The 27,285-nt window shown below is 40.1% G+C and overlaps 2 protein-coding genes across 15 annotated transcripts; one reads left to right on the forward strand and one right to left on the reverse strand.

Annotated features, from left to right (window-relative positions):
• Positions 1 to 1,760: 1,760 nt before the first annotated feature.
• Positions 1,761 to 6,954, reverse strand: RMI1 (RecQ mediated genome instability 1). 2 transcript variants are annotated; one of them, XM_088156483.1, is made up of 3 exons: positions 6,792 to 6,889; positions 6,263 to 6,379; positions 1,761 to 4,486 (listed from the first exon to the last, which is right to left on the reverse strand). In XM_088156483.1, the coding sequence occupies exon 3, from the start codon at positions 4,456 to 4,458 to the stop codon at positions 2,575 to 2,577; it is 1,884 nt and encodes a 627-aa protein (XP_088012609.1). In that variant the 5' UTR covers positions 4,459 to 4,486; positions 6,263 to 6,379; positions 6,792 to 6,889; the 3' UTR covers positions 1,761 to 2,574. The 2 variants fall into 2 exon arrangements, with proteins under 2 accessions (XP_088012609.1, XP_014724593.2); XM_014869107.2 differs by lacking the exon at positions 6,263 to 6,379 and having other exon boundaries at positions 6,792 to 6,954.
• HNRNPK (heterogeneous nuclear ribonucleoprotein K) lies at positions 6,949 to 27,216 on the forward strand. 13 transcript variants are annotated; one of them, XM_088156485.1, is made up of 16 exons: positions 6,949 to 7,078; positions 9,508 to 9,586; positions 9,692 to 9,770; positions 10,264 to 10,374; positions 11,725 to 11,781; positions 13,300 to 13,343; positions 14,224 to 14,296; positions 14,775 to 14,903; positions 15,655 to 15,783; positions 16,244 to 16,551; positions 16,888 to 16,942; positions 20,675 to 20,725; positions 24,494 to 24,515; positions 24,595 to 24,677; positions 25,129 to 25,298; positions 26,044 to 27,216. In XM_088156485.1, exons 3-16 carry the CDS (start codon positions 9,723 to 9,725, stop codon positions 26,075 to 26,077), a joined length of 1,314 nt encoding a protein of 437 aa, XP_088012611.1. In that variant the 5' UTR covers positions 6,949 to 7,078; positions 9,508 to 9,586; positions 9,692 to 9,722; the 3' UTR covers positions 26,078 to 27,216. The 13 variants fall into 13 exon arrangements, with proteins under 13 accessions (XP_088012611.1, XP_088012613.1, XP_088012620.1 ...); XM_088156487.1 differs by having other exon boundaries at positions 6,950 to 7,078; positions 9,692 to 9,771; positions 10,277 to 10,374; XM_088156494.1 differs by having other exon boundaries at positions 6,952 to 7,078; positions 9,692 to 9,771; positions 10,277 to 10,374; positions 14,790 to 14,903; positions 26,105 to 27,216.
• Positions 27,217 to 27,285: the final 69 nt, after the last annotated feature.

Here is a 27,285-nt window from a genome sequence, read left to right on the forward strand (position 1 = left end):
TTTCTGCCAGAAGCCTACATATAACTTGTGAGAGCAGCTGCTACAGGAGTGCTGTTGCACTCTCCAGTAATGTGGCCATACCTCTGCTGGGGTTGCAACCCGTGTTGTGAATTCAGCTTGTAAGAACAGCAGTTATCTGAAGGGCTCTGACACACACCACTGCCAGGTACAGTGAGGCAATATATGCACACCATGCATACACACAGCACCAAAACATTAAGACTGTTAAGAGAGAAGTTGATTCTGAGAGCAAACAAAGAGGATAAGGCAAGAACCAATGACTGGTACACACAGCCACATAAACCATTTTCTATTTGACATCAGCTCTTAACTAAGCATACTTTTTCAGTATCATTAATTTCATTCCCCTTCTTGTTGGAGAAACTATGCAATATTTCTTGTTGATTCTAAAAGTTTAAACACAGATCTGGAAACCTTATACACAAGAAAATTGCACTGAAATATCTGCAGAGCAGTCATGCTGCAAACACCTTTATTGAGATCTTCTTGCTTGCACTGGACCACAGGCATGAGAGTGGCTTTCTAGACAGCACATATTGAAAATGAAGACAAGGACAATGGGGTGGGGAAGAAGAAAAAGTCACACACATAACATTGCCTTTAAGGTGGAAAAGTGGAGAAGGGAGGAAGAGAACAGGAGACACATGCAATTATTGTAGCAGAGATAGCTAAACATTAACACAAATGCAAAAAAAGGAGGGGCAGGTGTGACTTCATCATCTAAACCAAACAGTATGAATAACATGACTCTAGCCTTGCACAAGCAAAATAAAATCTGTGGATTATTCATACCGTTTGAAGTTTAAAGACTCCTATTCTTTTACATGCTAAACTTCAAAGGAAGCTTCCTAACTCATTTTAGGAGAAATATTTCCATAAAACGGCACTGTAATTAGCTCTATTAACTTCTACAAGGATTACATCAAATGACACTTGGTCAGTTTCCTACTAACAAGCAATTTTTCCTAAAACTGTAACTCAAGATCCAGTAATGTAGGTTCCAAACAGGCAAAAGCTTTTGCTGTTACAGTCCTAAACAATGTGCTGTTCCCAAAAGCCTCAGAAAATAAACTCAGAGGTGGTTCACTGGGTTATAATTTCCTCAGGTCCTCTTCACAGTGGTAGGGGCAAGGAAAGAAAGGGACACAGGGAAGTTTGTGTTTATAAACTGTACAAAATAAATCCTAAAACCTCTCACATGACAAGCATAAAAACTCTCAAGATATCCCACGCTCCACCTTCCTCTGTTTTTACCTTATCTGGCAAATTACCTCTAATTTTCCTTGGAGTCTTCAAGCATGGTCCTCAGTTTGGGCAGTAAGGCTATACTATCTGTCACGGCAAATCTCAATGGCCTAACGGACATTGTTCAGAGAAAGAAAAGGCTTTGAAAAAAGATACTGGCAGGTCAATTTAAAAAAATCCCTCTTCTAGCCACCAGTGTTACATTCTATGCAAACACTATCAACATTGGGCAGACTTGCTCCCATCACTGGTTCCCCTACTCCTGCTAGAATATTAATTCATCTAAATCCACAGGGAAACAACCCAACTCAAATCAATCAACCAAAGGAAAAAACAAATAAACAAAAACCCATAACAAACAAACCAAAAACCAAAGAGGACAAGGATGGGAAGAAAAAAGAAAAACAAAAAACTTAATCAAATAATTTCTCATACTCTATACACTAAACAAAACATATTTTTCTTTCAAAGTAACTAAGCAGCATCCACCAAAATTTAAATGAAAACTTTAATATATTATTTTAGAAACAGCAATTTTAAAAAAATCAATCAAAATTAAAACCAACATTAAATATACTATACATGTGTGCAGCACAAGTATTTAACTACTCTGAAACAAGGTTAGTCAAGTAACCTTAAGAGTTAACAAATAAGTTTGCCTCCAGTTTCAAAGCTACTATCAATGATTAACATTAACATGAATAAAAGAATTCCCATATATTATAATAATCTTCTGCTAATAAACACTTTAAAATACCTGGTTTTCTTTTAATACTTGTAAAAATATTTTCTCTCCTTTTTGTCTAGGATTGGATTTTTTCCTCACACCTGAATATTTAGAAGACAATCTTTCACAGTGAATTAAGATTTGAGTCTTCAGATTGGCACAGTCAGAAGGGACTGTATTTGAACAATAATTTATTCAACTGATTTTCTCCAAGAAAAAAATGAGTCTCCTGTACCTTTCTTTTAAAAATCAAGTAAGTACTTGAAAAAGTAAAATAACAAAATAGTTTGTTCATTGTTATACACTTCCTGATAAATTCTGCTACTCGGGATTACCAGTCTAAAACACACAGGATTTTGCAGAATGAAAAAAATCAAGACACAAATATTTGAAATCTTATTCCAATACTGTCACCATAAGAAACAAACTGCCCAGTTTTGCTCCAAAAAGTAATCTCCTTGACTCGCTTTTACATTCTAACTCCTGATAAAAGACACACCATTTAACTTTAACTTCAAGAACTCTTCAAGGGAAATCTGACTTAAACATCTCCTAATATACAGTCCACAAGTTTGCACATGTTATTTATTCAAACGTTTCTTCAATTGGTCTAGATGCCTAGTATCAGCATCCTGGAGAATTAATACAGTAGCTTTAGACTGAAATGGATTGAACTCAATAGTCATCAAACAACAGAGATCTATCAGCTGTTTTTGACATTTCTCTAAACCATCCTTAAGTTTTAGACGTGAAGCTGGATCCTTTTTCAGCTTATTCATTTCAGGCACTGAAAAGCCAATTAAACTTGTTAGAATATCATCAGCAAAATCTACTTCAAGATAAGCAGAGCCATCAGAAATTTTTGCTTTTATACCCCAGGACCCACTGCTTTTTGTGAGGTTTCCAGTGAGAGTGACAATAAAACATTTAACTTTCAGAATTGTCAGAGTTTCTGGTTTTTTTGCAAGGAGAAGGGAAATATATGTGAAAGGTGGAGAATCTAAATCTAAATGTGTCTCTACTGCCTTGCAAGGAAAGATCTGTGAATCACGTTTCTGCTGATCTCCTTCTGGATCCATTTTTAAGGCAAAGACAGGATCATCATTTAACACCCTGCTATCAGAAGTGTGCTGGTGTTTACATCTGCTCTCGTCTAGGTCTGTACAATTCTGCCCTTCCTCAGGAGGATTTTCTGAAGAAAAATCTGATGAACTGCAGGTGTGATGTAAGCCCCTGTGCTGCAAGAAGTCACTCATGCTACTTCCATCTTCATCAAATATCGTTCTTCCCACGTTCTTTTCCTTGCTGATTGCTTCCCTGGGCTCATCTCTTTCATTCACATTGTCTTCTTCACCAGTGCCATTCAAAGATGAATTGCAAGAGCTTCTAGATATATGTGGAAGTCTGCCAGCAATTAAACCTATGCTTCTGTTTATGTCCACTGGTGGCACTTCTTCCATTTCTCTTTGCATCTCTTCTTCCAGAAGTAAGTCATCTTCTAAAGGAAAGTCATTTAAAAAGCCATCAGCATATTCTATGGGAGGTGAAACTTGTTCATCTGCATGAAGCAAAGGACTTCCAGATTTTTGTAGCAAAACATTCCCATTGTGTGCTGTCAGTGAACCTGAGGCTGTATTAAAATTGTTGCTTCTACTGCCATATCCACTTTCTAAAGACATTCTATTGTTTAAAGTAAATTCATTGTTTTCATCAAGGCTGGCTAAAAGCTCTTCATCTGAAGGGTCAAGAGTTTGTTCTAATTCATCCACAGGCCTTGAAAAAAACTGTTCATGTCCAGCTTGTCCAACAGAATTAGGGTTTTCAGTTTCTCCAATTAATCTAGCAAGGACTCTTTCCTGACAATAATCCTCAAGAAGAGCATCAACTTCACCCCCCAACAGTTTTACATTTTCTGGTTTAAGCAGAAGAACTCCAAGACGATATGCAATATTGCCCTGTACAGTGATCTTTGTTCCAGGAAGAAGATTACTGCAGAGAACAGGCACCGGTTGATACTCCATACCCTGAATTTGATGTATGCCATCCGTTAGTTGTAGCATCAGCATTCGAGTAGGTTTCGCTTCCCAGGGCTTCTGAAATGTCTGAGTACTGGCTGTTACTTCTTCATTTACAGTGCTTTTCCCTCTTAGCTTCTGCAACTGTGAATATGCTGATTGGCTGACATCCACCAGTGAATCAATCTGTATGGAGTAACAGCCCGATAGCTCTCCCTTGGGAGTATCTAAGATACAGTTAGGCAAAATGGGATATTCCAAGTCTCTTAGATCAGTAAGAAGCCATTGCTCAAATACCTGCTTGTTAATCTGAGCTTGACTTAAATTACTACCACTATTTTCTTCCTGGATCCAATTAATACATGCTTCCAGCCATGTTAAAGGAACTTTAACGTGCCATGTGGATGAAAGCCAGGTTTCCACTCTTGCTGCAATGCTAGATGTAGACATTTTCTTTTATGGTAAGAGACTGAATTCCCTAAAATGGAATTCAAAAAGACATATTTAATCTTCTGACAAAAACTGAAATTATTACAAGTTTCACGCTCATATTATATAAAAAAAAAATAAGTTAAAAACACTTCTGCAGACAATAAAATTCACGGGCATTTCCAACATTTAATGTTTCAATCAGCATAAAAAGTATGTGAAAAATACAGGAAAAGTATGAAGACTTATACAAACAACCAAACTTTTTTTTTTCTGTTGATTAAGAAACATATAACTGAAGCCCTTTTCTTATAGATTTAAAGTGAATGGAGAAAAAAGAGCAGTAAAACCAAAAGAGCAGTATGCTTTAAAATATATTTCCCATAATACACAGTTTATTTTAAAAATTGACCTGAGATTTTACTCTCTCACTTCACCAGCACTGCTATGAACAGAAGTAAGAGGATCTATAGAACCAAGCTGGGGTCTATCAAGAGGTATCAGAGGGATGACTTTCAGTCTGTGTCTGAAAGCTTTGTACCCAACAACAGAAAGCTGGCTTCAAACATTGTTATCTAGAGATGCAGGGCAGGACTTGGCTACAATAGCACCAACTCTTGGCAGCTACCATTTCAAGGACATCAGGGGCAAATAAACTCTTATTAGTTTAGGAAGTAGCTCTGCACAAATAAAGTAGACCAGAAGTATTTCAGTTGGAAGGGACTTTGAATGACCATTTAGTCCAACCACCTGACCAATTCAGGGCTGACCAAAAGTAGAAGCATGTTGCTAAGGATATTGTCCAGATACATCTTAAACACTAACAGGTTTAGAGCATCAGCCATCCCTACAGGAAGCCTGTTTCACTGTTTGATCACGCTCTTAAGAATTAGAATCTTTCAGGTTGGACAAGACTTCCAAGATCATTGAGCTCAACCTTTGACTGAGCACCACCAAGTCAACTAGATCATGGCACAAAGTGCCATGTCCAATCACTTCTTGAACAATTCTAGGGATAGTGACTCCATTCTCTCCCTGGAAAGCTTTCTGGAAAAATTCCTGATGTCCAACCTAAACCTCCCTTGGTACACTTTAACCGCCTTGCAATAATTTCCTTTCAAATAGATGTGGAGAGCAATAACATCTCCCTGAGCTTCCTTTTCTCCAGCCCTGCTCCCTCAACTACTCCTAACAACACTTACTCTCTAGGCCTTTCATAAGCTTTGTTTCCTTGGTAAAGAAATTATTCCTATTGTGAAGTCTGAACTTTCCCTGATACAGCTTTGAACCTCTCCCACATCTTCTGTTGCTGGATGCCAGGAACAGACCAGCACTCCCTCTCCAGGTGCCCTCCTCAGGCAGCTCTAAGAGCAATGAGGTCACCCCTGAGCCTCCTTCTGTCCAAACCAGACAAACCCAGAGCCCTCAGCTGCTCCTCACAGGATGTGCCTTCCAGCCCTTCCACCAGCTCTGCTGTCCTCCCCTGGACCATCCAAGGACCTTCCCACCCTTGTCAGACTGTGGGGCCCAGCACTGCCCACAGGACTCCGGGTGAGGCCGCACCACGGCTGAATCCAGCAGGATGATCCCAATCACAGCTGGTGATGCTGTGTCTGATGCACCCCGGGATGGGTTTGCCCTCCTGGCTGCCCGGGCACACACTGCTGACTCACCCTGAGCTGCTGCCAACCAGCACCCCCAGATCCCTTTGGCAGGGCTGCTCTACACACACTCCTCTCCCTGCTTATACTGTGCACAGCTTTGCTGCATCCCAGGGGCAGAATCTGCATTTGTTCTTGTTAAATTTCATGCCACTGATAGTTACCCAGTGCTCCAATGTATCCAGATCCCTCCGCAAGGCTCTTGTCCGTCGAGAGCCCTTCCCGATCTGGTATCGCTAGCACACCTGCTAACGGTGCATTCAAATCTTGCATCCATGTCACTATTCCAAACATTGAAAAGATATTATTAGGTTGCCTAACTGTGCATGAATCACGTTCAATCACTTAGAAAGAGCAATTGAGGAGCTCAATCTCTACAGAACACAACGAAAACAAAACCTACAATAAGATTATTTAAGAAACACCAGGCGTGAGTTTTGCTGGGTTTCCTGGGGTCTTTTTGCCATTACAGTCTTCAGAGCGAAGAACACATTGCCTCTAAGCTCTTCCCAAATGATCCACCACTCGGAAGATACCGCGTAGTTACTTAACCTAAGTAAGGAGCCACCTTTCAACAGGGGAGGTGAAAGGGGTGCGGGAGGGAGGGAAGCAGAGGCGGGGGGAGAAGGAAGATCTGACTGAGGATGGGCCGCACCTCGCAGCCCCTCGGAGGGGCCGAGAGCTCCAACTCACCGGGGCGAACAAGCGGTGGCGGCGGGGAGGCCTCGGATCCCGCCGGCCTGAGGGACAGCGCAGCGCCGGAGCCCGCGCTCCCCAAAACCGCCGCGCGCACCCACCAGCCAATGGGAGGCGCGCGTCGAATAATCGCGAGAGTCTCGCCACAGCCGGCGCCGGGCTGCACGCACAAGGCGGAGTTTTAGCGGCCGCCATTTTCTCGCCTTCTGGACTGAGCTGCTCACGCTTTCCTGGGCCGCCCCCGCTCTGCCCGCGCCGCTCTCAGCGCGGCTCCCGCAGCCCAGGTAGGAAAGGCCAGCCACCCGCAGCACGGTCTAACGGCGTTATCCTTTCCCTGGGCTCGTCTCGTCCCTTCCCTCACGGAGGGCGGTGCGAGTCGCGGCGCCACCTCCTATGCTGACGGGCAGCGGCCTCACCCAACGAGGCGGCGGCGGCGCCGTGCGGGGGGCGGTGGCGGGGCCAATCGCGGGTGGCGCTCGTGGATGTGCGCGTCGGAGGCCGGGGCTGATCCCCTTTCTCTCCCGTAGGAAGCGGGGCCGGCGGCAGGCGCAGGTACGCGCAGCCCGCGGCGCCGTGCGGCCGGGGCCGGCGAGGAGGGGAGGGGGGCGGGAGCAGGGCACAGGCCGGTCCAGACCTCGCCTAGGCCGGTAGAGCCGCCACTGTACTCCGCTCGGCGACGTTGCGTGACGCAGCGGCGCGAGAAGGCCTGTGTCTCCTGTCGTGGGGCCTCAGCCGCCGAGGGCTGGCGTGGCCCCACGGCTTCCGTGGGATCCCGAGGGGTTGGCGGTAGAATGGGGAAAACGCTGAGTGGAGGACACCCCGCCTCGGCTGTTGCTGAGGGCCCGTAGATGGCCACTATCCCAGTTGCCCCGTGGGGACGGCGCGGCTTTTGCAGCGCCAGCGGATGCGTTCTAAGGGCGGAGGCGCGGCGGCCGCCTCCGCCGGCCCACGGTAACTATGCCCAGGGCGAGCTCCTGTTGAGGATTATGGCGGGCGGAGAGAGGGCGCTCCGGGCCGCAGCCTGCGCAGAAGCAGCCGCAGAGGCCGATTGGGGGGCGGAGGCACCGCATCCCGGCCGCTCCGCTTTCGGGGGCGGGCGAAGTGCCCGTGGCGCTAGGGCTGACCTGCTCCGCCCGCTGCGCCGGGCTTCGAGCCGCCGGGCACCTCCTTTGTGTCCAGCGGGGCAGAGCCGGGTAACGCTCCCCGCGGCCGCGTGGTGGTGGCGGCGGCCCTTCCGCTCCCGGCTCCGCCTCGTAGCGGGCAGGCGGGCGGGCGCCATTTCGGAGGGCGCCATTTCTTCTGCTCCGCGGGGGTTCCGCAGCGCCGCCGCTCTCGCTCCTGTCCCCGCCGCGCTGAGCGGGCGGCTGGAGACGCAGAAAGGAGGGAGGGAGGCAGGAAGGCCGGCGAGAAGTGCCCCTGCGCCTTGGAGGCGCTCTGGCATTCCTCAGGTCTTGGGTCTGTGGTCGCTAGTCTCACCTCTCGTGCCCGCTTTAGCCATTTCTTGTTCATAAAGAACCTGACTTTATAAGTAGTGTGAATGTCCTCGATTTACCTAACTGAGCGAGGTTACTGAGAATACATGAGGTATGGAGAGATTTGACTAGGGGAGACTAAGCCTTGAATTGTAACTGATAACAGTTTGCTCCCCGCTGCCTTGAAATTCTTGGGATAGTTGTAAATAGATTAACCGGTGTCTGAAAGGGCTATTAGACTTTGTCCATGTCTTCCTTACTGCTCGTCCCCGTAATAGCACAATTTTGGCAATGTCTGCCGGACATCCCGCTATTACTAAACTTGTGCATGCCCGTTAGCCCGCTTCAAGTGCTTGGAAATACCGGCGTACGTTGGGAAGGCAGAGCCTGCTTTTAGCCCGTATGTGGCTGTTTGAGAGTACGTTTAATAAATAGGAATCAGCCTCTTCCCCACCCCCATTCCCTTTCCCCCGATTATGAATATAAGCATGAGTCCCTGCTGTTTGTTGAGGCAATGGAAGTTAATGCAGTGCAAGGGGAAATACGTGATTGTGATGTGTTTGTAAATCGCATTTTAAATGATAGTAAATTGCAAAATTGTTTCTTTTATTTACACTTCTCGCTAATGTGACTCAGTAGCTAAAAGCAGGTCAAAATCTATTTCAGAAAATTGTACTGAAGTACAGCTGCTTTTGGGGGTTTTGGGAGTGTGTGCATGCAGTAGGTTGTATGTAACTACAGAGGATGGTATTTTTAAAAACAGATTATTTTAGTGTAGTTGGAAGTTGTAATTTTTATTCATCAATTATAGTTGAGAGGACTGCACACCTAAATGCGAGTTAGTGCATTGGTAGAGAATTTGTAGAACAAATGCTGACAAGTAACCCAGTAGGACTTTTTATTAAGTGTAAATAGTGTTGACCTAAATAGCAGGACCAGATTCTGGTGTAGTGCCCTTTAGAAAGTGAAACCAAGGCATATATGATATAATGTTGAGATTACGTGGTTACTTAAAACTATTGTGTGCCCAAAAACTGTAATTCAGACATTAAGAGTTTATGTAAGTCTACAGATTTGGCCTTTATCATCTCCTAGGGGTGTGTTTGGCTTGGATATGCTTTTTCTTTTATAAAGAAAAAATTCACAGCAATAGCTTAGGTCAAACCTTTGTTTCCTGGCTGTAGTGAGAACCAGACTCATAATGTGGGGAGACTCACAACTGATATGTGCTGTTTTCATAGGCTCTTGAAGCAATAGGCTGTTGGATTTTGATCCCGCCCAGAATACTTGAGTTTTTTTCAGCGAGAATATATAATACCGGTAAGTTCTAGCAGCAGGCATTTATTTCTGTTATTTTTTTCACTTTAGCATGAGGCACAGTTTGTCTTTTGACAAAAAAAATGTACCATCTTTATTTTTCAACAGGTTTTGCTTGTCCACGTAAGAAAAAAAGGCAATGGAGACTGAACAACAGGAGGAGACCTTTACCAACACAGAGACAAATGGTAAATTTTTTAAAGGACTATTCTTTTTTAGAAAGAACCTCTTAAAAATTTTAGTATTTCAAATAATTTTGTAATGATTGAACTTGACCATATGTTAGGATCAGCAGTAATTTTGTATTCTCCATTAAATATCTTTAGTTTTAATTAATGTGTCATTGCACATACTTTTGAAGCATAAACACTTAATCTTTCTGATGGCATGTTTTAGACATGAGAACTGAAAGTTATGAATAAATACTGAAAAATACTTAGTAGTTTTGTGGAGAAGCCATAGTTCATAGATTTTTAAATGCATTTTCAGTTATTAATCAGTAAGAAACCTGTTGAAGTGAAGACTTGTTTCTGTGCTGTGCATGCTCAGAATAGAAGTCTGTAATAAGTTTCTGTGCTAATAGGAAAGAAGGTGTAAATAGTACAGAGCATAAATTTGGCGCATGTTCCACTTTATTACGACTTAGAAAGTTAAATAAATGTTTATGCTTCCCCCCTATGGACCTCTCTACAGGCAAACGTCCTGCAGAAGATATGGAGGAAGAGCAGGCCTTCAAAAGATCTCGGAACACTGATGAGATGGTTGAATTGCGCATCTTGCTTCAGAGCAAAGTACGCTTTATTCTTTTTATTGGTTTTGTGTAGCATGTTCAAGATGGTGACAAAGTGTTACGTTGGAATATAAGTGTAGAGAAATTATGTGGGGTTTTTTGAAACAAGGTAACTTATAGAGTAATTTCCAGTGTGTAGGAATGGTAGTTGTAGGTGTATTGCAATGACATTGTCCTCGGGGTTCTCTTAAAAGGGTAAGTCCCCAAGGATCAATACAGGGTTTATTAAAAAGATATATTTGCTAAGAAGTGAGCAGTAAAGATCCTAAGATACTTTTACATTTGAGTGGAAGGTAGCTGTTTTGAAGGGAATGACTGTGTATGAGTCTTTGGAAAATAAGGTATTTAGAGGATTATAAATCAGTGATTTTAAATTGAGACAAGAACTTAGGATTTTAGTAACTCTCCCAAAAAGATCTACTAAACTTGTTCAACTACATCAACAGGAAGAAGTGTGGGAGTAGTGCTTCAAGGATTGCAGTGATTTTGTTGACAAGTGTGAATAGTTATTGTTTATGAATTTCCTCTCGTGTTTCCAGTTGCTACAGATGATTTATACTTTCTGAAGTATCTCAGTCTTTTGTGTTGGTGTGAAAGAATGTTGCCTTAACTCTGTGTGGCATTTCCGACTGATAGCCAAGTTACTTGGAGTACCGTGAAAGTTTCACATGCTGTTAGCATAATGTATATGCATAATAAAAGTAGTACTTTTCATAGAATCCTCGAAAACTTGGTAAAAATGTAGTTTTGCAATTACTGTTTTTTACTATTTGTCAGTTTATTCTTGTTAATGTTGGTGGCTTGAATGAAGTTGGTGGCTGTTAACATTAATTTCAGCCTTTTTCAGTTTATATTGCTCTGAGAAATGAGTTACTTTGCAGATGTGCAAAACAATACTAGCTCTTGAAATTATCAAATTTGTGTTTGGAGCACAAAAGTGGAATTTTTAAACATACTCCATAAGGTAAAAAAAAAAAGCTGATCAGACACTTGAGGAAATAGTTGACCTAAATTGCATTCATTTAGTTTGTTTTTTTTTTTTTAATAGATTTAGTCTATGAGAAGTTCAACATGGGCAGAATTGCCTAGAAACTTCTCTTTGGAATTGAAGTATTAGTGGCAAAGCTGAGTTATCTTGCTTTCTCTGCTCTGTTCTGTGGTTGTAAGAGCTTTTGGTAATTTTTTTTAATGTGGACAGACTTTCTGTTGGCTTCAGTTTGGTTTGAACCTTTCCAAAGTTATGCCTGCTGCCACCTCTTGGGCCAGCAAAAATAGACCTACTGTTTTTAGTCTTGAGTTCAAAAACTTAATCTGTGTTGTCATAATGTAACCTCTGAAAACTATTTTCCAGAATGCTGGAGCAGTGATTGGAAAAGGTGGCAAAAATATTAAAGCACTTCGTACAGACGTGAGTATATATGAGTTTGAACTAATTTAACACCACTTCTTTCAGAGCACTACATCGAAAACTTGATTGCGTGCCTTTCTAGAATGGGAGCAATTCAACTCTGTAGGCATCCAAGTTACAAGCCATTTGTATTGATTGTCAGAGTAGATAACAGTTCTTCAATTTCTATTTCAATTAAAACCCAGCTTGATGCATTGGAGGAGAGGTTTATATTAAATCTCTTCACTTTTTAATAGGATTCTGCTAAATTAGACACTTGAAGTGAGTTACCATCCTAATTAAAAATATTGACAAAACTTAAACCCCTTAATAGTACTATTCCCCATATGTGTGCATCAATTACAGTACTGCTGAAACCCTTGCAGGTGGCTGGCTTAACCCAGTGATAGGGGAATTCTTCCACTTCCTTTAAGAAAGCAAAATAAGCTCATCCTTCTTTCCTTAACAGCTTGCACATGAAGCACAAAAGCATTAATATTAAGGTTTCTTCCTTTAAATATGACTATAAAACACTAAAGGAACATTCTATTCTGTTACTTGGAAGCATTTTTAAATGGTCGTGACTTAATGCCTGTTCACATTTTACAGGGGGTTGACTCTGGTGATTAGACACATGCTCAGCATTAATGTTGTGTATTTATAAAACTTGGCAACGCTTCTTAAATTCCATTTGTTTACACTCCTGTACTTAACATCAGCTACTGTTTCAATGGTTTTTCCAATCAAGACTCTGTTCAGCGCAAGATTTGGCAATATACCAGTACAAATCAGTTCCAACTAAGTTCATAAACTACCGCAACTAGAGATGAGATTTCAGTTGAAATGGTCAGGAATCATACATATGCTCACTAACTTTGGCAGCTAGTTGTTCCTCTTTTTTTAGGGTTTTTTTAATCGGATTTTTTTTGTTTGGCTTTTTTTTGGTTTTTTGGTTGTTTTTTTTTTTTTTTTTGAGTAAATCGGTTATGTCACCTAAGTCCAGATAATTGAGATTTGTCTGGAACACGAACTTTCCCGATTTGCCCAAGGTTCTCGTAACAACCAGTCTCAAGAGGTTTTGCGTCTACCCTCATGAATCAGCCTGCTACTGAAACATCATTTGTTAAAAGTAAAAAGTAGTTTAGTCAGGTCAAGTGACTCATTTTTAAAGTCCATACTGTTAGGCCACAGTCGGTGTAGCAATCCGTTATTGTGTTAGTCTTCAGAGCAACTTAAGCTTGTTTCATTAATTGAGAGTAATTGAGTATAGTTTGTATTAAATTAAAATTTATTGCTTTTCCCCCTTTTCCCTCTCCTTGTTTTTTTGGCCATATATCTCCGTTGCCCATGTACTGGATCGACTTGCCCCTGCGTTGCCCACCATGACGTTGGCCCATCCGCCCCTGAACGCCCATGTGAAAACCCTGGTTGGCTATGCCCAAAAATGTGCTCGTTGCCAAACGGGTACCATACTTGACAACTTCCGATTGAATACCCATGCCCAATGCCAACATCCACGAACGCCAATGACCAATGCAGTACAATGCCAGTGTTTCAGTCCCAGACAGCAGTGGCCCCGAGCGGTATGTCCCAACAGTTTATGCCTCACTGCCTGAATAGAAAGAGAGAAATGTATTTTATTACCTGCCTTTGATATAATTAAATAGTATCCCCTTATAGACGGTGTATTGTTTTTTTTCGAGTTTTCTGTCTTATTTTCCCCATTAAGTCTTTTTGTCACTGAACTTTTACGTGAGTTGCCCACCCAAACAATCCACTAATTTTATTTCAATGGAAGGAGCACAGCTTCAAGTGTTGCATATTTGCTGCATTGTAAATCAAATTGGTTCAAAATAGTCTCTCGCTCTGTCTTTGTGGCCCACCTTGCTCCCCTCAACATTGCCTGTTCATAATTATTTCTGATGAAATGCTAATTCCGGTTCGCTTTCCTTCACTTCTCATTTGTTTCGTCTTTTTTTGTCTTGCATTTGTATTTGTTTTCTTGGAGGGCCCATTAGTAAACTGAGTTCCATAACCTTATTCCAGATACAACGCTCACCACTTGCATATCCTCACTTTTAATATGAGAAGGTGTGCCAGTTCTACAAATGTAATAGCGAGGGTATCCTAATTAGTGGTGGCGGGGAACATGAATATTCACTTCTACTTTTCAGTTCTGCATCAGTTTCTTGCCCATTTAATTTGAGCCCTTCCAAAAGCTCATTCTGTCTTTCTCTCTCTGCAAGACCTACCTAATCTTAAATGTCTCATGCATATATACTGGGCATAAACAAAGATGCATGTGTTGTAAATTGATCAAACAAAAGGTTTACTTTAAATGGGGAATATTTGTAAACTCTTCTTTGTAGTAAATCTTGATAAAATTTTGTGTGTGATGATAAATTTACTTCTGCTTTTTTTTTCTACCTTCTCCATATTGTCTGTCATCGTGGCTTCCAACAGCATCTTGAGTATAAGTGCAGATATAGAGACAATTGGAGAAATCCTGAAGAAGATTATCCCTACTTTAGAAGAGGTATTTATCTTTAAATTTTTTTCTGTGTAGAATGAAAAGATTAGCTTTGGAATGAGATGGCTCTAGAGTATTCGCTACTTTTTAAATATAGGAAATCAGAAAAGTGAAAAATGCTAAAAGCCTTTTAAAGAGGGCTGTGACACTACATGTTGGCATTCTTTGGGTAGATGGCAGAGTCTGTCATTGTTTATTAAATTAACATTTTGGAACTTCCTGTTTTCCAAATAATAAGTGTTGCACTGTTTGATGCCTTCTTAAATCTTTATAGCAAGTGGTGCATTAATAAGTAATGTAAAAGAATAGGGAAAACTGATAGTTCACGTTGAGGTGAGGTGTTTAAATTCTTGTGATTGATCAAAAGAAATGCAGGACTATAATTCAGCAGTAAATAAAATTGCCCCATTGTATTTGAAGAAAAATCTTAAAACCCCAAGTATTTTGAATTCTTGTAATTAATCTTTATTGCTTCTCCCTATATGCATCTTATTTACAGTATCAACACTACAAAGGCAGCGACTTCGACTGCGAGCTTCGACTTCTTATTCACCAGAGTTTGGCAGGAGGCATTATTGGTGTCAAGGGTGCTAAAATTAAAGAACTCAGAGAGGTACTTGCTTTCTGTTCTGAGGTTTGATTTTGTTCAATAAGCAATGTTTTCTGTTCATAAGGGATGTATGTAAGTGTCTGCTGTGCAGTAATTCCTTCCAAACACGTTGCATGCATGCTTTTGATGTTGTGAGATGGAGTTGGGAGTTGCAACTTCCTTGCAGACTCTAGAAGCAGAGCCAGAAGTTGGTTAAACATTATTTTTGGTAGAGTACTGTTTTTAAAGGAAGGATTTTTACTCATTTTATTAAAATTGTATTAATTTCTCCTTTTAGAACAAACTGCTGCACAGTGTAGAATTATTTTTGTGGTTGGACACACAAACAGTCAAGAATAAAAGCATTGCACAGTAGATGTGCTGTGAAAGGACTTCGTGTTTGGTTTTAACTCAAACTCCTGGAAGACCATTTTTTTTATTTTTAAGTGAAAGAGTAAGACTTAAACTTAATGGTCTCTATGAACTGAAAACATATGGTTGAGTTTCTTGGTGTTGTCGAAGGCAGTTTCAGGTCAGGTATAAGCCAATACTTGTTTGTATGGATTAAGAAAGGCAAGATAACTAGATAATCCTAGCAACATTGCTGTTTTAGCATCCACAGCATAAGTAATCTTCAAATTTTGTGTGATAACTCAGAAGCAAGCATTCAGATTTAAGTGGATGGGAACTTACTTGTCTTTTGAATCTGTTTTTAAAATATTTTAAGAAGTTGTTTAGAATATTTGACAATCTTGGATATTTTTTTATTCTACAGAACACTCAGACCACCATTAAGCTCTTTCAAGAATGTTGTCCTCATTCAACTGACAGAGTGGTGCTTATTGGTGGAAAACCTGATAGAGTTGTTGAGTGCATCAAAATTATCTTGGATCTTATCTCTGAGGTAATATTTATTAAATTTTTTTTTTCATTGGCATTCATGAATGTTTTAGGCATTAGTTGGATGAAAAATGGTGTCTTTCAGTTTCAAGTTTAAATTCAGTACCTCCTACTTTCCCGACAGCGAAGTGATGGACAGTTATGAACATTGGGAACTGTTTCTATTGTTTAGAATTGGGGGGAAATTTAGACTTATGAGGGGGAAAAGCAACTTTCGGTACTCGTGGGTCATTTATGCTTTGCATGTCATCAGAATGGAAAATTCGAAGAGGAAGGAAAACAAAATGTATCTGGCACTTCTGAGTAGTTTTACTGTCACAGTTAAGAAAGCACATCAACATCTTCTTTCTTGGCAGCATTGTGAAATCAAGAACATGTTCCAAATGCATAAATGTGTTAGTTTAATTAAATATGCCAGTTATAATAGAACTATCTGATTTGGTGAATTGTTTTGTTTGTATTAGTCTCCAATTAAAGGACGGGCCCAGCCTTATGATCCCAACTTCTATGATGAAACATACGACTATGGTGGCTTCACAATGATGTTTGATGATAGAAGGGGACGGCCAGTGGGCTTTCCAATGCGTGGAAGAGGAGGTTTTGATCGAATGCCCCCTGGTCGTGGTGGACGACCTATGCCTCCCTCGAGAAGAGATTATGATGATATGAGCCCTCGCAGAGGACCTCCACCACCTCCACCAGGTCGTGGTGTTAGAGGTGGCAGCAGAGCTCGTAATCTTCCTCTTCCTCCTCCACCACCTCCTCGTGGCGGGTGAGTTGTTGCATAAATGCATTGTACAAAAACGCAGATTGTAGACCTGAGTCATGTTCATATTTTAATGATTTTTCATGCTTCCATGTTGGTAGTGATTATGCAGGATTGAGCCTGACAAGAGTATTCTGAAATCCACTGAAATTTAATTACCTGCTGTGTTGTAGTAAGTTGCCAGGATTATAGTCAGTAGTTCTGGAACTTCTGTTATTCAGTACGTGGGTAGAGTAGTTTGATGCTAAGTTGCGTATGAACCACGAATGGGAAAATTCAGATAGCAAGCTAGCTCATAACACACATAAAACAACTAACATGCTGCTGCCTTTTTTTTTTCAGAGATCTGATGTCCTATGACCGAAGGGGCAGACCGGGAGACCGTTACGATGGCATGGTATGAGTTTAAAATTTGCATTGTTGTGTCCGTAAGCACAGTTAGCATGCTGACCTCCTGTTGCTGAGCCACATGCACGTTCATGTGGGACATACGTGGTTCTGATAGTAAAACCAACATATTTTCTCCGTACAAGTGGTCCTCCTATGGATGAATATTTGAGATGTAGATGGTACTGTTCTGTGTTCTTTCTTTCTTCTTCTTGTCAAAAAGATTCAGAGTTTTTGACTGTGCTCAGCCCTGTAGGTTTTCTTGCACTGACCATTTTTCAGATTTTTTTGATCAGCATGACAGAAACAACAATTGGTAAATTTTTAAGATAGAGAAGGCATGTCAGAGCAATGTTCTCTGAGTTACACAAACGTTCTTAACACTAAAGGTTGGAAAACATGAGCATCGATACAGCAATACAGAGTATGGAACAGTATCTGAGAAGAGCTATAGCTGAGGGGAGGTGATAGCTCTTTAGAATCAATTCTTCTAAATTTTCTAGTTTCTCTGAAGAAAATCCACGCTTAATTCCAAATATTTTGGAAGTAGAACCACTGCTTAGTTGAATCCTATATCAATTCTTCGTGAGGGGAGAAAGAAATCTCATAGTGCGTGGAAGTTTAAAGGATACAGATAGTCATCTACATTGCATTCTGAACTGCCGCGCCCCAGCAGCCATCTGCTGTTGTGAGATGAGATTCCTCTTTCCTCAGTAGAAAATCCAGGAAGTTGTCCTGGTTTCAGCTGGGATAGTTACTTTCTTCTCAGTAGCTGTTTTGAATTCAGTGTGAGAACAATATTGATAATATGCTGATGTTTTTGGTTTTTCTATGTAGTGTTTATATTAAGGCAAGCACTTACTCAGTGTCTCATGCCCTGACAGTGAGTAGGTACACTCACTGGGAGGGATTATAATCAGTTCAAGTGACCCGAACTGACCAGAGAGATATTCCACACCGTAGAACATCATACCCAGTGTATAAACTGGGGTAGTTACCCAGAAAGGGGGTCCATAGGTGTTTGAGGATGGAGCCTGGCAGTGGCTGGCAAAGTGGTGAGCAGTTGTTATCATGTACCCTTGATTTTATTATTATTATTTTATTATTTTGGGGCATGGTGATAGTGGATTGTTTCATTTTTTGTTTATTTTTGCTTTTTAACAACTTCTCAGTTATTAAGCTGTTCTTCCCTCAGTATGTAAGTTTTACTTTTGATTCTCATCCGATGTCCACTGGGGGTTGGGTGGGGGGGTGTGAGCAAGCAGCTGTGCTTAGTTGCCAGCTGGTCTTAAACCACAACAGAGTATTATCTCTATAGTAACAATCTTCTTCTCTGGCTTTGTTTGGCACTTTCTTTAAGATGACAGGTGACACACTATTTTTTTTCTTCTAAATGAATGTAAAAGATAGAAATGAAGAGCTATTAAATCAGCTACCTAAATGGGCTTTGTGTGTCTTCCTTGGGAATAAGAGTTACTGGAACTACAAATTGCACGAATGTCATGTGCTTATTAGAAATAATAGAAGGAAAGATTTGCCGTTTTTAAAAAAGCTGTTTCCCGTGCTGCTCTACACGCTGAGAAACTGGAAGAATGGAGAAGTACACCTCCAAGATTCCTTATCTGTATTTACGTGTTTTCAGAGCTTAGGTTTTATGTTCTTCCATTTGTAGCTTAAAAAGCCTGTGCTAGAGTGTGTAAACTGATCAGCCTGCCCTTCTTTGGGTATTTGGTTGAGCACAGTCTTACTTAGCTTGATTCTTGGGCAGTAGTGTGTTCTGTTTTTGTTCTATTTTTATTCTAGTCCAGTTGGAATAGAAAATCCATTTTGACTTAGGTTTAGTCTGTCAGGTTGACCTTCACTTTATTGACATGAGTTTCTACATGCAAGTGGAGTAATTTTTGCTAGTTTGGTTTCTTTCATGGATAAACAAAGCAATTTCATTTGCTTTTCATAGTGAAGCTGCTAACTACTTCGGCTCCTTTGTGACCAAGTATTATAGCCTGGTTAAAGTGAGGACTATGTCCCAACAAAGACTATTTAATTTCTAGTTTTAGTCTGTCATGATCCTAGTATCCTAAATGGTGTAAGTAGGAAGGAAATCTTCACACTGAGTGTGACATCGCAGCTTCAAGTATTAGGCCAAAAAGTTAAGTCTTCTGTGCAGAAACTGTTGTGTAGCTAAAAGTTCAAACCAATATTACTGTGCTTTGTGATCCAATGGTGGAAAAAGTTGCTCTTAGAGAGTAGAAGTGTTCTTTTTACATGGATTCTATCCTACACAGGTGTAATAAAAGGCAACAATTGATAAACTTCTCAAAAATACTGGAAAAATTGAATGTACAGAAACAATTTTTTTGATGGTTCCCTTTTTCATTAAAGGCAGAAAGATTGAACAGTGGGCAGCCTTTAAGACTGGATACTGAACTGTGGTTTTTCCTGAATTTCGGAGATACTCCTTGTAAATGCTGAGATGAGAAAAACCCATTTTGATTTTACAAAATGGGTACATTCCTCTTGGCCGTACAGAATGAATGACTTAAGATGATACTTGTCTGCTAGCCTGGCTTAAAAGTTCTCATATAAATATGTATTGCTGTTTGAATGCTCATTTGAATTACAATATGTTCTGAACCTTTTTCTCCAAAGTACAGGCTTGTTTATCTGCATATAGAAGTATATATTTCAGTGTATTAACTACTCCAGATCAAATCTTGTGGACCATTAGGACAATTGTGATCTGAAAAATCCTGAGTTTTCTGTATTTTTTAGCACTCTCATTCTCAGGGGCATGTACAAATTAGTGAAGGAGGAATGTATGACAACTACGCTATTTATCCGTCCAGATGCTGGAAGGAAGTAACGAAATTTCACTTAGGTCACTCTTAAGAACCAGAAAAACTTACTACAAACGAATTGTACATCAGTTAGGACTGTATATGGGGTTATTAGATGTAAAAGTTAAGCTCTTTGCCTTATCCAGCCTGTCTGTCATCTGGTTCCTGTTCCAGTTCTGAGTACTATTAGCACAAATTAGTGTGCAGCATAAAATCTTACATATGCTAAGACACGCTGTTTCAGAAACTCATTTTGCACAAATAAACATAATTGCTGAAATTGTAAAATACTAAAAGGAAGAAATTCCATATATCATATGTTTTAGAAACATAATAAAATTTCTAATATAGTTAGGCAGTGGTTAGCCATACTGACTGGATGAGGTATGTGCATAGTAGAACATGAGAAGCAGTGACCTTCCAGTTTAGTCCTTCAAAGTAATTATGCAGTTGGCATAGTCACTTGGAGTTACTTGTTTGAATCCCACTAAACCTTTTTCTAGCAGCTGGCAGAAATAAAAGATTTGATAGTATTTGAAAGTATTTTTACATGTGAAAATGTAAACAGGTTTTCTACAAGGGAAAAAAAAGGCTTGTTTAAGTTTTGCCTTGCTATTAGTTTCTGAGCTTCTTAGAGAAGAAATCTGCTAATACCACAGTATGAGAAGGAAAACACAAGTTGCCCTAAAGTAAAAGCCAGTGAGTCTTGAAAATGGTCTAAATCACAATTTTAAGTCTTTGTTAATAGTATGAAGGTTTCTTTGTACCACTATGCATTTTATTTGTTTGCGACATTCTCTAAAATATATATATATTAAATATATATAAATATAAAAATATATTTATATCTCTAAAAGTATATATAACCTGGATTTCATTTCTTCCTCTTATGTTGCGTCTGGAAGATGATGCAGTGTCATGTGGATGCCTGTGACGACATGCAGCCACCAGAGTTGGTGAGTGTTTTCAGCCTATTTTTTGAAAACTGCTTTATTGAATGAGTTAAGTGATAAAGCAAAATTTTCAAGAGATACTGAGTGTAGTCCTTGGCAACTTGCACCTATTAAAATTTACAAAGCCATTCTTCTAACTCCAGATTTAGTGGCAGACTTAATGGTGTGTCCTTTGAAGACAGGAAATGTTAATAGAAACGTGGAATTATGCAGCCTGATAAAAATAGAGGAGCTTTTCTATACCTCTTTTGCGTCTTTTACACACTTTTTTCATTTTCATAAATGGTAACTTTCTCCATAACTGATGCACTCTAGATGCATGCATTTATTATTTGTATTTTGTGGTACTTCAATAATGTTGTGGGATTTTATTTCAAACAGCAAATATTTAAAGTAGCTTCTCACTTTTATTTGTGAATAAACTATATTTACCTATTAGTCTATTTAAATGTACCATTTGATCAGATAGGTTTTGGGATTTTATCACAGAATCATAAATAGTTTTGGTTGGAAGTAGCCTTAAAGACAGCTAGTTCCAGCCTGCCTTGGGTAGAGAACGTTGAATTAGACCGGGATGCTTAGGGTTCCATTGAACCGGGCTTTGAACACTTCCAGTGGGCGTCCACAGCTTTTCTGGGCAACCTGTTGCAGTGCCTCACCACCCTCACAATAAAGAATTTTTTTCTAAAACCTAAACTAAACCAACCCTCTTTCAATTTAAAGCTGTTACGCCTTGTCCTTCCTCTACATGCCTGTGTGAAAACTTCTCTCCAGCCTTCTTGTAGGCTGCCTTCTGGAGCTGGAAGGCCACAGTAAGGTCACCCTGGGGTCTCCTCTTCTCCAAGCTGAACAGTCCCAGCTCTCAGGCTTTCTTACAGGAGAGGTGCTACATCCCTCTAATAATCTTTGTGGTCCTCCTCCGGACTTAATCCGGTAGGTTCATGCCCTTAATGTTGGTCGCCCCAGAACTGGATGCAGTACTCCTGTTGGTGTCTCAAAAGAGTAGACTAGCTGGGCAGAATTATGTGCCTTGATATTTTGATGCAGCATGGGACACAGTTGCCACTCTGGGCTGCAAGTGATCACTGCTTGGTCATATCCCGCCTCTCATCCACCAGCACCCCCAAGTCATTCTGGGCAGGGCTGTTCTTCATCTGTTCATCCCCCAGCCTGTGCATTGCATTGCACCAGCTCAGATGCAGCACCTTGCTCTTGCTCTTGTTAAATTGGATGATATTTCCATGGGCTCACTTACTGAGCTTGTGCGGGTTCCTCTGGATGGCATCCTGTCCAACAGCACCACTCAGTTTGCAAACATGCTGCAGATTCACCTAATCTGTTTTTGTCATTGATGGAGACACGGAATAGCACTGGTCTCAGTGAAGGCCAGTTCCTGAGGACACCACTTAATGTCCATTGAAACTCTGAGCCATTGGCACTGCCCTCTAGCTGCAACTATCCCTATTCAATAAACAGTGTACTCATGGAATCCATTCCTCTCCAGTTTGGAGGGAAGGATGTGGGGACTATGTCAAAGCCGGTACAGAAGTCCAAGTACATGGTACCTGTAGTTCTTCTCATGTTCACCAGTATAGTCACTGTAGAAATTACGGAGCACATTAGATATTGGCAGTGTCTCAAAAATGCTGCCAAATTAATACTTCGGAATAATTCATGTGAAAAATTAGTTCTTAGCTTATATACACAGCAAATGCTATCAAATTCTATTGTTTGTAGTCTGGAGAGGCAGATGTGATTAAGGAAAGGTATTTTCTTTAAAAGAAATTAGTCCAAAAAGGAGTCCTATGGCAAATACTAACAGCAGTATGTCTCTGTATGCAGTATGCGATGTGATCAGTTTCTCCATTAAACCTTACGCTGAGTCCTTTATTGTCTTATATTTTGGACTCCCCTGTGAGCTCTGTTACGTTGTTTTATAGTATGTATTGCTTAGTAACATGATTATACAATACAGGTTGCTTAGAGACAGAGGATAAGCTCAACACTTTGATCTGACTAGCTTCCAATTCGATGTAAAAAGAAAGATGGTAAGAAATATTTTTTGGCAAAGTTGTACGTTGTAACCAGTAATTGTGAGTGGTTGAACTTGACTGGCTGCTGGGGGCCTACCCAGCTGCCCTTTTGCTCCTTCCTTAGTAGAGTGAGGGGAAAAAGTAAGACAGAGAAGTCTGTGGCTCACTGTGAAGACGGGCAGACCACTTACTAATTAACATCATAGGCAAAACAGAGTTGGCTTGGGGTAGGTTGACTGCCGCTTTGAGTATCATGGTGAGAAACATAAAAACACCTTTGCCCGTCTTCCACATCTTCACAGACTCAACTTTCACTCCTTCATTCCTTACTCTTCTACTTCCTCTGCTATGAATGGTGCAGAGGTGGTACGGAATGGGAGGTTCAAAGTCAATTCATCACAATTGTCACTGCTCCTTTCTCCTTGCGCTGTTCCCCTGCTCCAGTATAAGGTCCCTTCCATGGGATGATACATCTTCTTTGTGACCTGCTCAAATGACCTGTTTCCAGAGGACTGCAGTTCTTAAGAGCTTTTCCAGTGTGGGTCTCCTACATGGAGTCCCCTTCAGGAACAGATTAATTTGATGTTGGTTCCCTCACAGGCCACAGGTATTTATCTGTGCAGCTTCCTTCAGGGCATACTACCTGCTCTCAGCATAGTGTCCCTCAATGGGCTACGATGTAGTTAATCTGCTCCAGTGTGATTTTCTCCATGGGTAGTCTTTATTCCAGTGCCTGGAGCACTTTTTTCATCCTTGCTCACTCACAATCAGTGGACATTGGGAAGTTTTTTTACTCTTTTCTTAAATATTGTCACTGAGATGTCATCAGCTTGACTGATAATCTCAGCCTTAGGCAGCCTCCAGCTTCCTCTCACAGACCCCAAGAGTCTCTTCAGAAGTTGAATTTGAGAGAACCGTGTATATTTATTCTCTGCTTCTGTAGAAAAGTATAAGTGTGTGGTCTTGCGCACTTAAAACACATTAAATGAAATGAGAACTTTGTATCAAATGCAAGTTTACAAATCCTAAAAGTAAAAGAGCCAGGGCTGCTCATTGCAGTGATTCGCATTTTGGTATATGGTGGTTTAAAGGTAACAGAAGGAGCCCATGTCGTGATTGTTTATTCAGAGGTGTAAAAGGTTGTAGCATAGTCAGAATCAAAGATGTAGATGTAGTAAGATAATGTACTGGGCAGACTTCTTGCCCTGGAACTGTAGACTGGAGTCTCTTGAGCTGTATTAGTAGTATTAATAAGGCTGTATTCTGATTTTGTAATTCTAATGCTTAGTACAGAGGTCACAAGTAGATCAGCATCAACAGCTGTCTACAAGAAGCTGAGAAAATGAGACTGTTTTGGTCAACTGGCATGGCAGAATTCTTTGTCATTTTATGCGTTATTCTTAGAGGTTTTGATAGGGCAAGATAAGAATCACAGAAAATCTGGAGTTGGATGAGACCCACAAGAATTAACGGATCCAGCTTGTGGTCCTGCACAAGATGGCCTCTGGTCCAACCTGGACAGAGGTTAATAAGATCTCTCCTACTCACCCCTTTTATTTCTGGTCTTTCACCTTTGCCTCAGGATGCCCTTGATGGCACAGCACTTGTTTTTGTATCAGGTTGAAGATTATGATGTTTGATTAAATGGGCTCAAAGTTAACAATATAATGCTTAAGCTAAAAATGTGTTAATAAAGCATGGCTGGTCATGTTAATGTTTTTTTCTCTTTCTCTTACAGTTCGAGGGTGGCTCTGGTTATGGTAAGTGTTCATGTAGAACCTTTGCCTATAGTTCATTATATAGTTACTATGAAGGGCTTGATGCATACACTTAAATCAGATTATTCTTATGCAGGGGGGCGTGGTTCATATGGAGACCTTGGTGGACCCATCATCACAACACAAGTAACGATTCCCAAAGATGTAAGTAAAGTTGATTTGCTTTCAACTCATGCTTTCTCTTAAAAAAAAAGTCACAGCCGTTTCTCAGACTGTTTTAAGTAAACCAGAAGTTAAAGTGCTTGATAAGTACTTCTAATACAAAACAAGTGTTTCTAAATCACCAGCAGTGTATTGTTTGACTGTTTAGTTTCTGTCTTCAGAGACACATTAAACAATTTTACTTGTGGCTCAATAATAGAGATGGTCCTTGGAACTCGTGTTTTGCAAATGAGACCTGGTTCTCCCAGTTTTATGTCACCTGTGTTTATACAATTAATACTGCGGGGGATATTTTTAGGCTATGAAGAAATAAACTCCCATTGCAACACTGAAAACTTAAATTTGTGGAAACTACTCAAATGCTGTTGTAATTTTCTAACTTTTTGGAAATACAGTTGTATCAGGAAATGAATGTTTCTCCTTTCTTCCGTAGTTGGCAGGATCTATTATTGGAAAGGGAGGCCAGAGAATCAAACAAATACGTCATGAGTCAGGAGCTTCGATCAAAATTGATGAACCACTAGAAGGCTCAGAAGATCGGATAATAACTATTACAGGAACACAGGACCAGATACAAAATGCACAGTATTTGCTGCAGAACAGGCAAGTTAAAATTTAATATTGTCCCTATGTATATTATAAAACTGCTCTCCTCTGTGAATCAGTTTTTTAAGAAGGCAGGTTTTAAGTTACTATTTGAACCTAACTTCTCTAGTGGTAGTTCTGCCTTGATTCTCTTCTGTTCTCCATTCTAATTAAAATGAAGACACTCTCAAAACTAATCTTGCTGGAAGACATCTTAACCAAGCAGTCCTCTCCTTTCTCTGGTGAAAACTGCTGCAAAAAAAACTACTTGTAATAAATTACATAGAGCCTGTAGAAAATATAGAAGATTTCAGTGAATGTTGGCCTAGTTCTGTGTGGAAGACTAGTGATTTTGTTGTTTTTAGATAACTAAATTGACAACAAATCACAGTCTGCCATATGGCACAGACCATGCCTCTACAGGACAAGTTGAAATCGATTTGGGACTGTTATGCAGCATTTCACACCTTGCTGACAGTACTTTGCCTTTTCTGCCAAATATTAACAGCTACAGATAGCATTTGCTGTATTAACATTCTGGCTGCTATAGCAGATTTTAATGTCTTAACTGGAATGTTTGGCTTTAGATTACTAATATTTAACTATGCCTGAAATACACTAATATAATTGTTAGACATTGACATTTTAAAATTATGTACTTTTAAATGTATTAGTAATTTATAATTTAATATGCTTTATGAATGTTGATGCAAGATGTATGGTCCATCATTCTAATACATGCTTTTTTCTTTTTCTTTTATAGTGTGAAGCAGTATGCAGATGTTGAAGGATTCTAATGCAAGATTATTTTTTCTTTTTTATAGTGTGAAGCAGTATTCTGGAAAGTTTTTCTAAGACTAGTGAAGAACTGAAGGAGTCCTGCACCTTTTTTTTTTTTTTTTTTTTATCTGCTTCTGTTTAAAAAGCCAACATTCCTCTGCTTCATAGGTGTTCTGCATTTGAGGTGTAGTGGAATCTTTGCTGTACACCAGGTGTAATGTTTTAGTTCCTTACAAATACATGGGGGGGGAAGGGCACACGAGACTAACATTGAAATTTTGAAGCAGCAGAGAGAGTGAATTCTATTTTTGTTCATTGTTGGTGGTAAATTGTACTGTTTTTCTGTAATTGTTGTGAACACCCTGCTTTATGTACACTGTATCTTACCTTGAAGAGGGAGAATATGGTAGGCCACATGTCCCTGGCATTTGTTGAGAGCAGTGTGCAGAATGTATTGCATTTTTGTAAGAAACATTTTAGGATTTTTAAATAAATTTAGTGAACCTATTCTTGGTGGTCATTTTTCTTCAGGTCTACATAAGGTCATAATGGACACACCTAGTTTGTTTCTTTTTTTCCCCATATAAATTAAAGTTGCTGTTAAGCTTGCTCTTCAGTTTCCTTGATATATAGATGGAGTTATGTGGGGTTTTTTGACAAATTAAAGAGATCGTGTGAAAACAATGAATGCTTTGCTGTTTGGGGGGGAAAGGTGAAAATATGAAAATGTTGTGTAAAACTTGACATTTTTGCAAGTGTTTGGCCCTCTTTGCAATACATATATATATTGGTGACAGTATATAAATAAAATATTTTAAAACTTTGTGATGTCACTGCGTAAACAGTGGTAAAGTACACCTGACTTTAGACAGCTTGCTTTAATGCAATGAATTTTACCTGTTTTCTGAGCTTTTGTTTGTATGAGGTAGGAATTGAAAATTGGCAAGTTGAAAATATAACTATGTAACTTGTTTCTCCTTGTATGCAAAATTTCAACTTCTTTCCCAGATGTATGTTGAGTTCCATAAGAATTATTTGTGAGAAATTTTAAAAAATATAAAGCCTCTGAATATCTCATGTAATACCTTGGCATTTGTATTTATAGTTAAAAGTTCTAATTTCACTTCCTGAATAAAAACAGATTAAAAAGTGTAAAGATGTGTGGCACATATAGATATGATGGGTCCAGACTGAGGGTTCTTCTCTTGTGGTTGTTTTTGGTTGG

Source organism: Sturnus vulgaris, chromosome Z (genome assembly GCF_052056855.1).
Source record: "Sturnus vulgaris isolate bStuVul1 chromosome Z, bStuVul1.hap1, whole genome shotgun sequence".
Lineage (NCBI taxonomy): Eukaryota > Metazoa > Chordata > Aves > Passeriformes > Sturnidae > Sturnus > Sturnus vulgaris.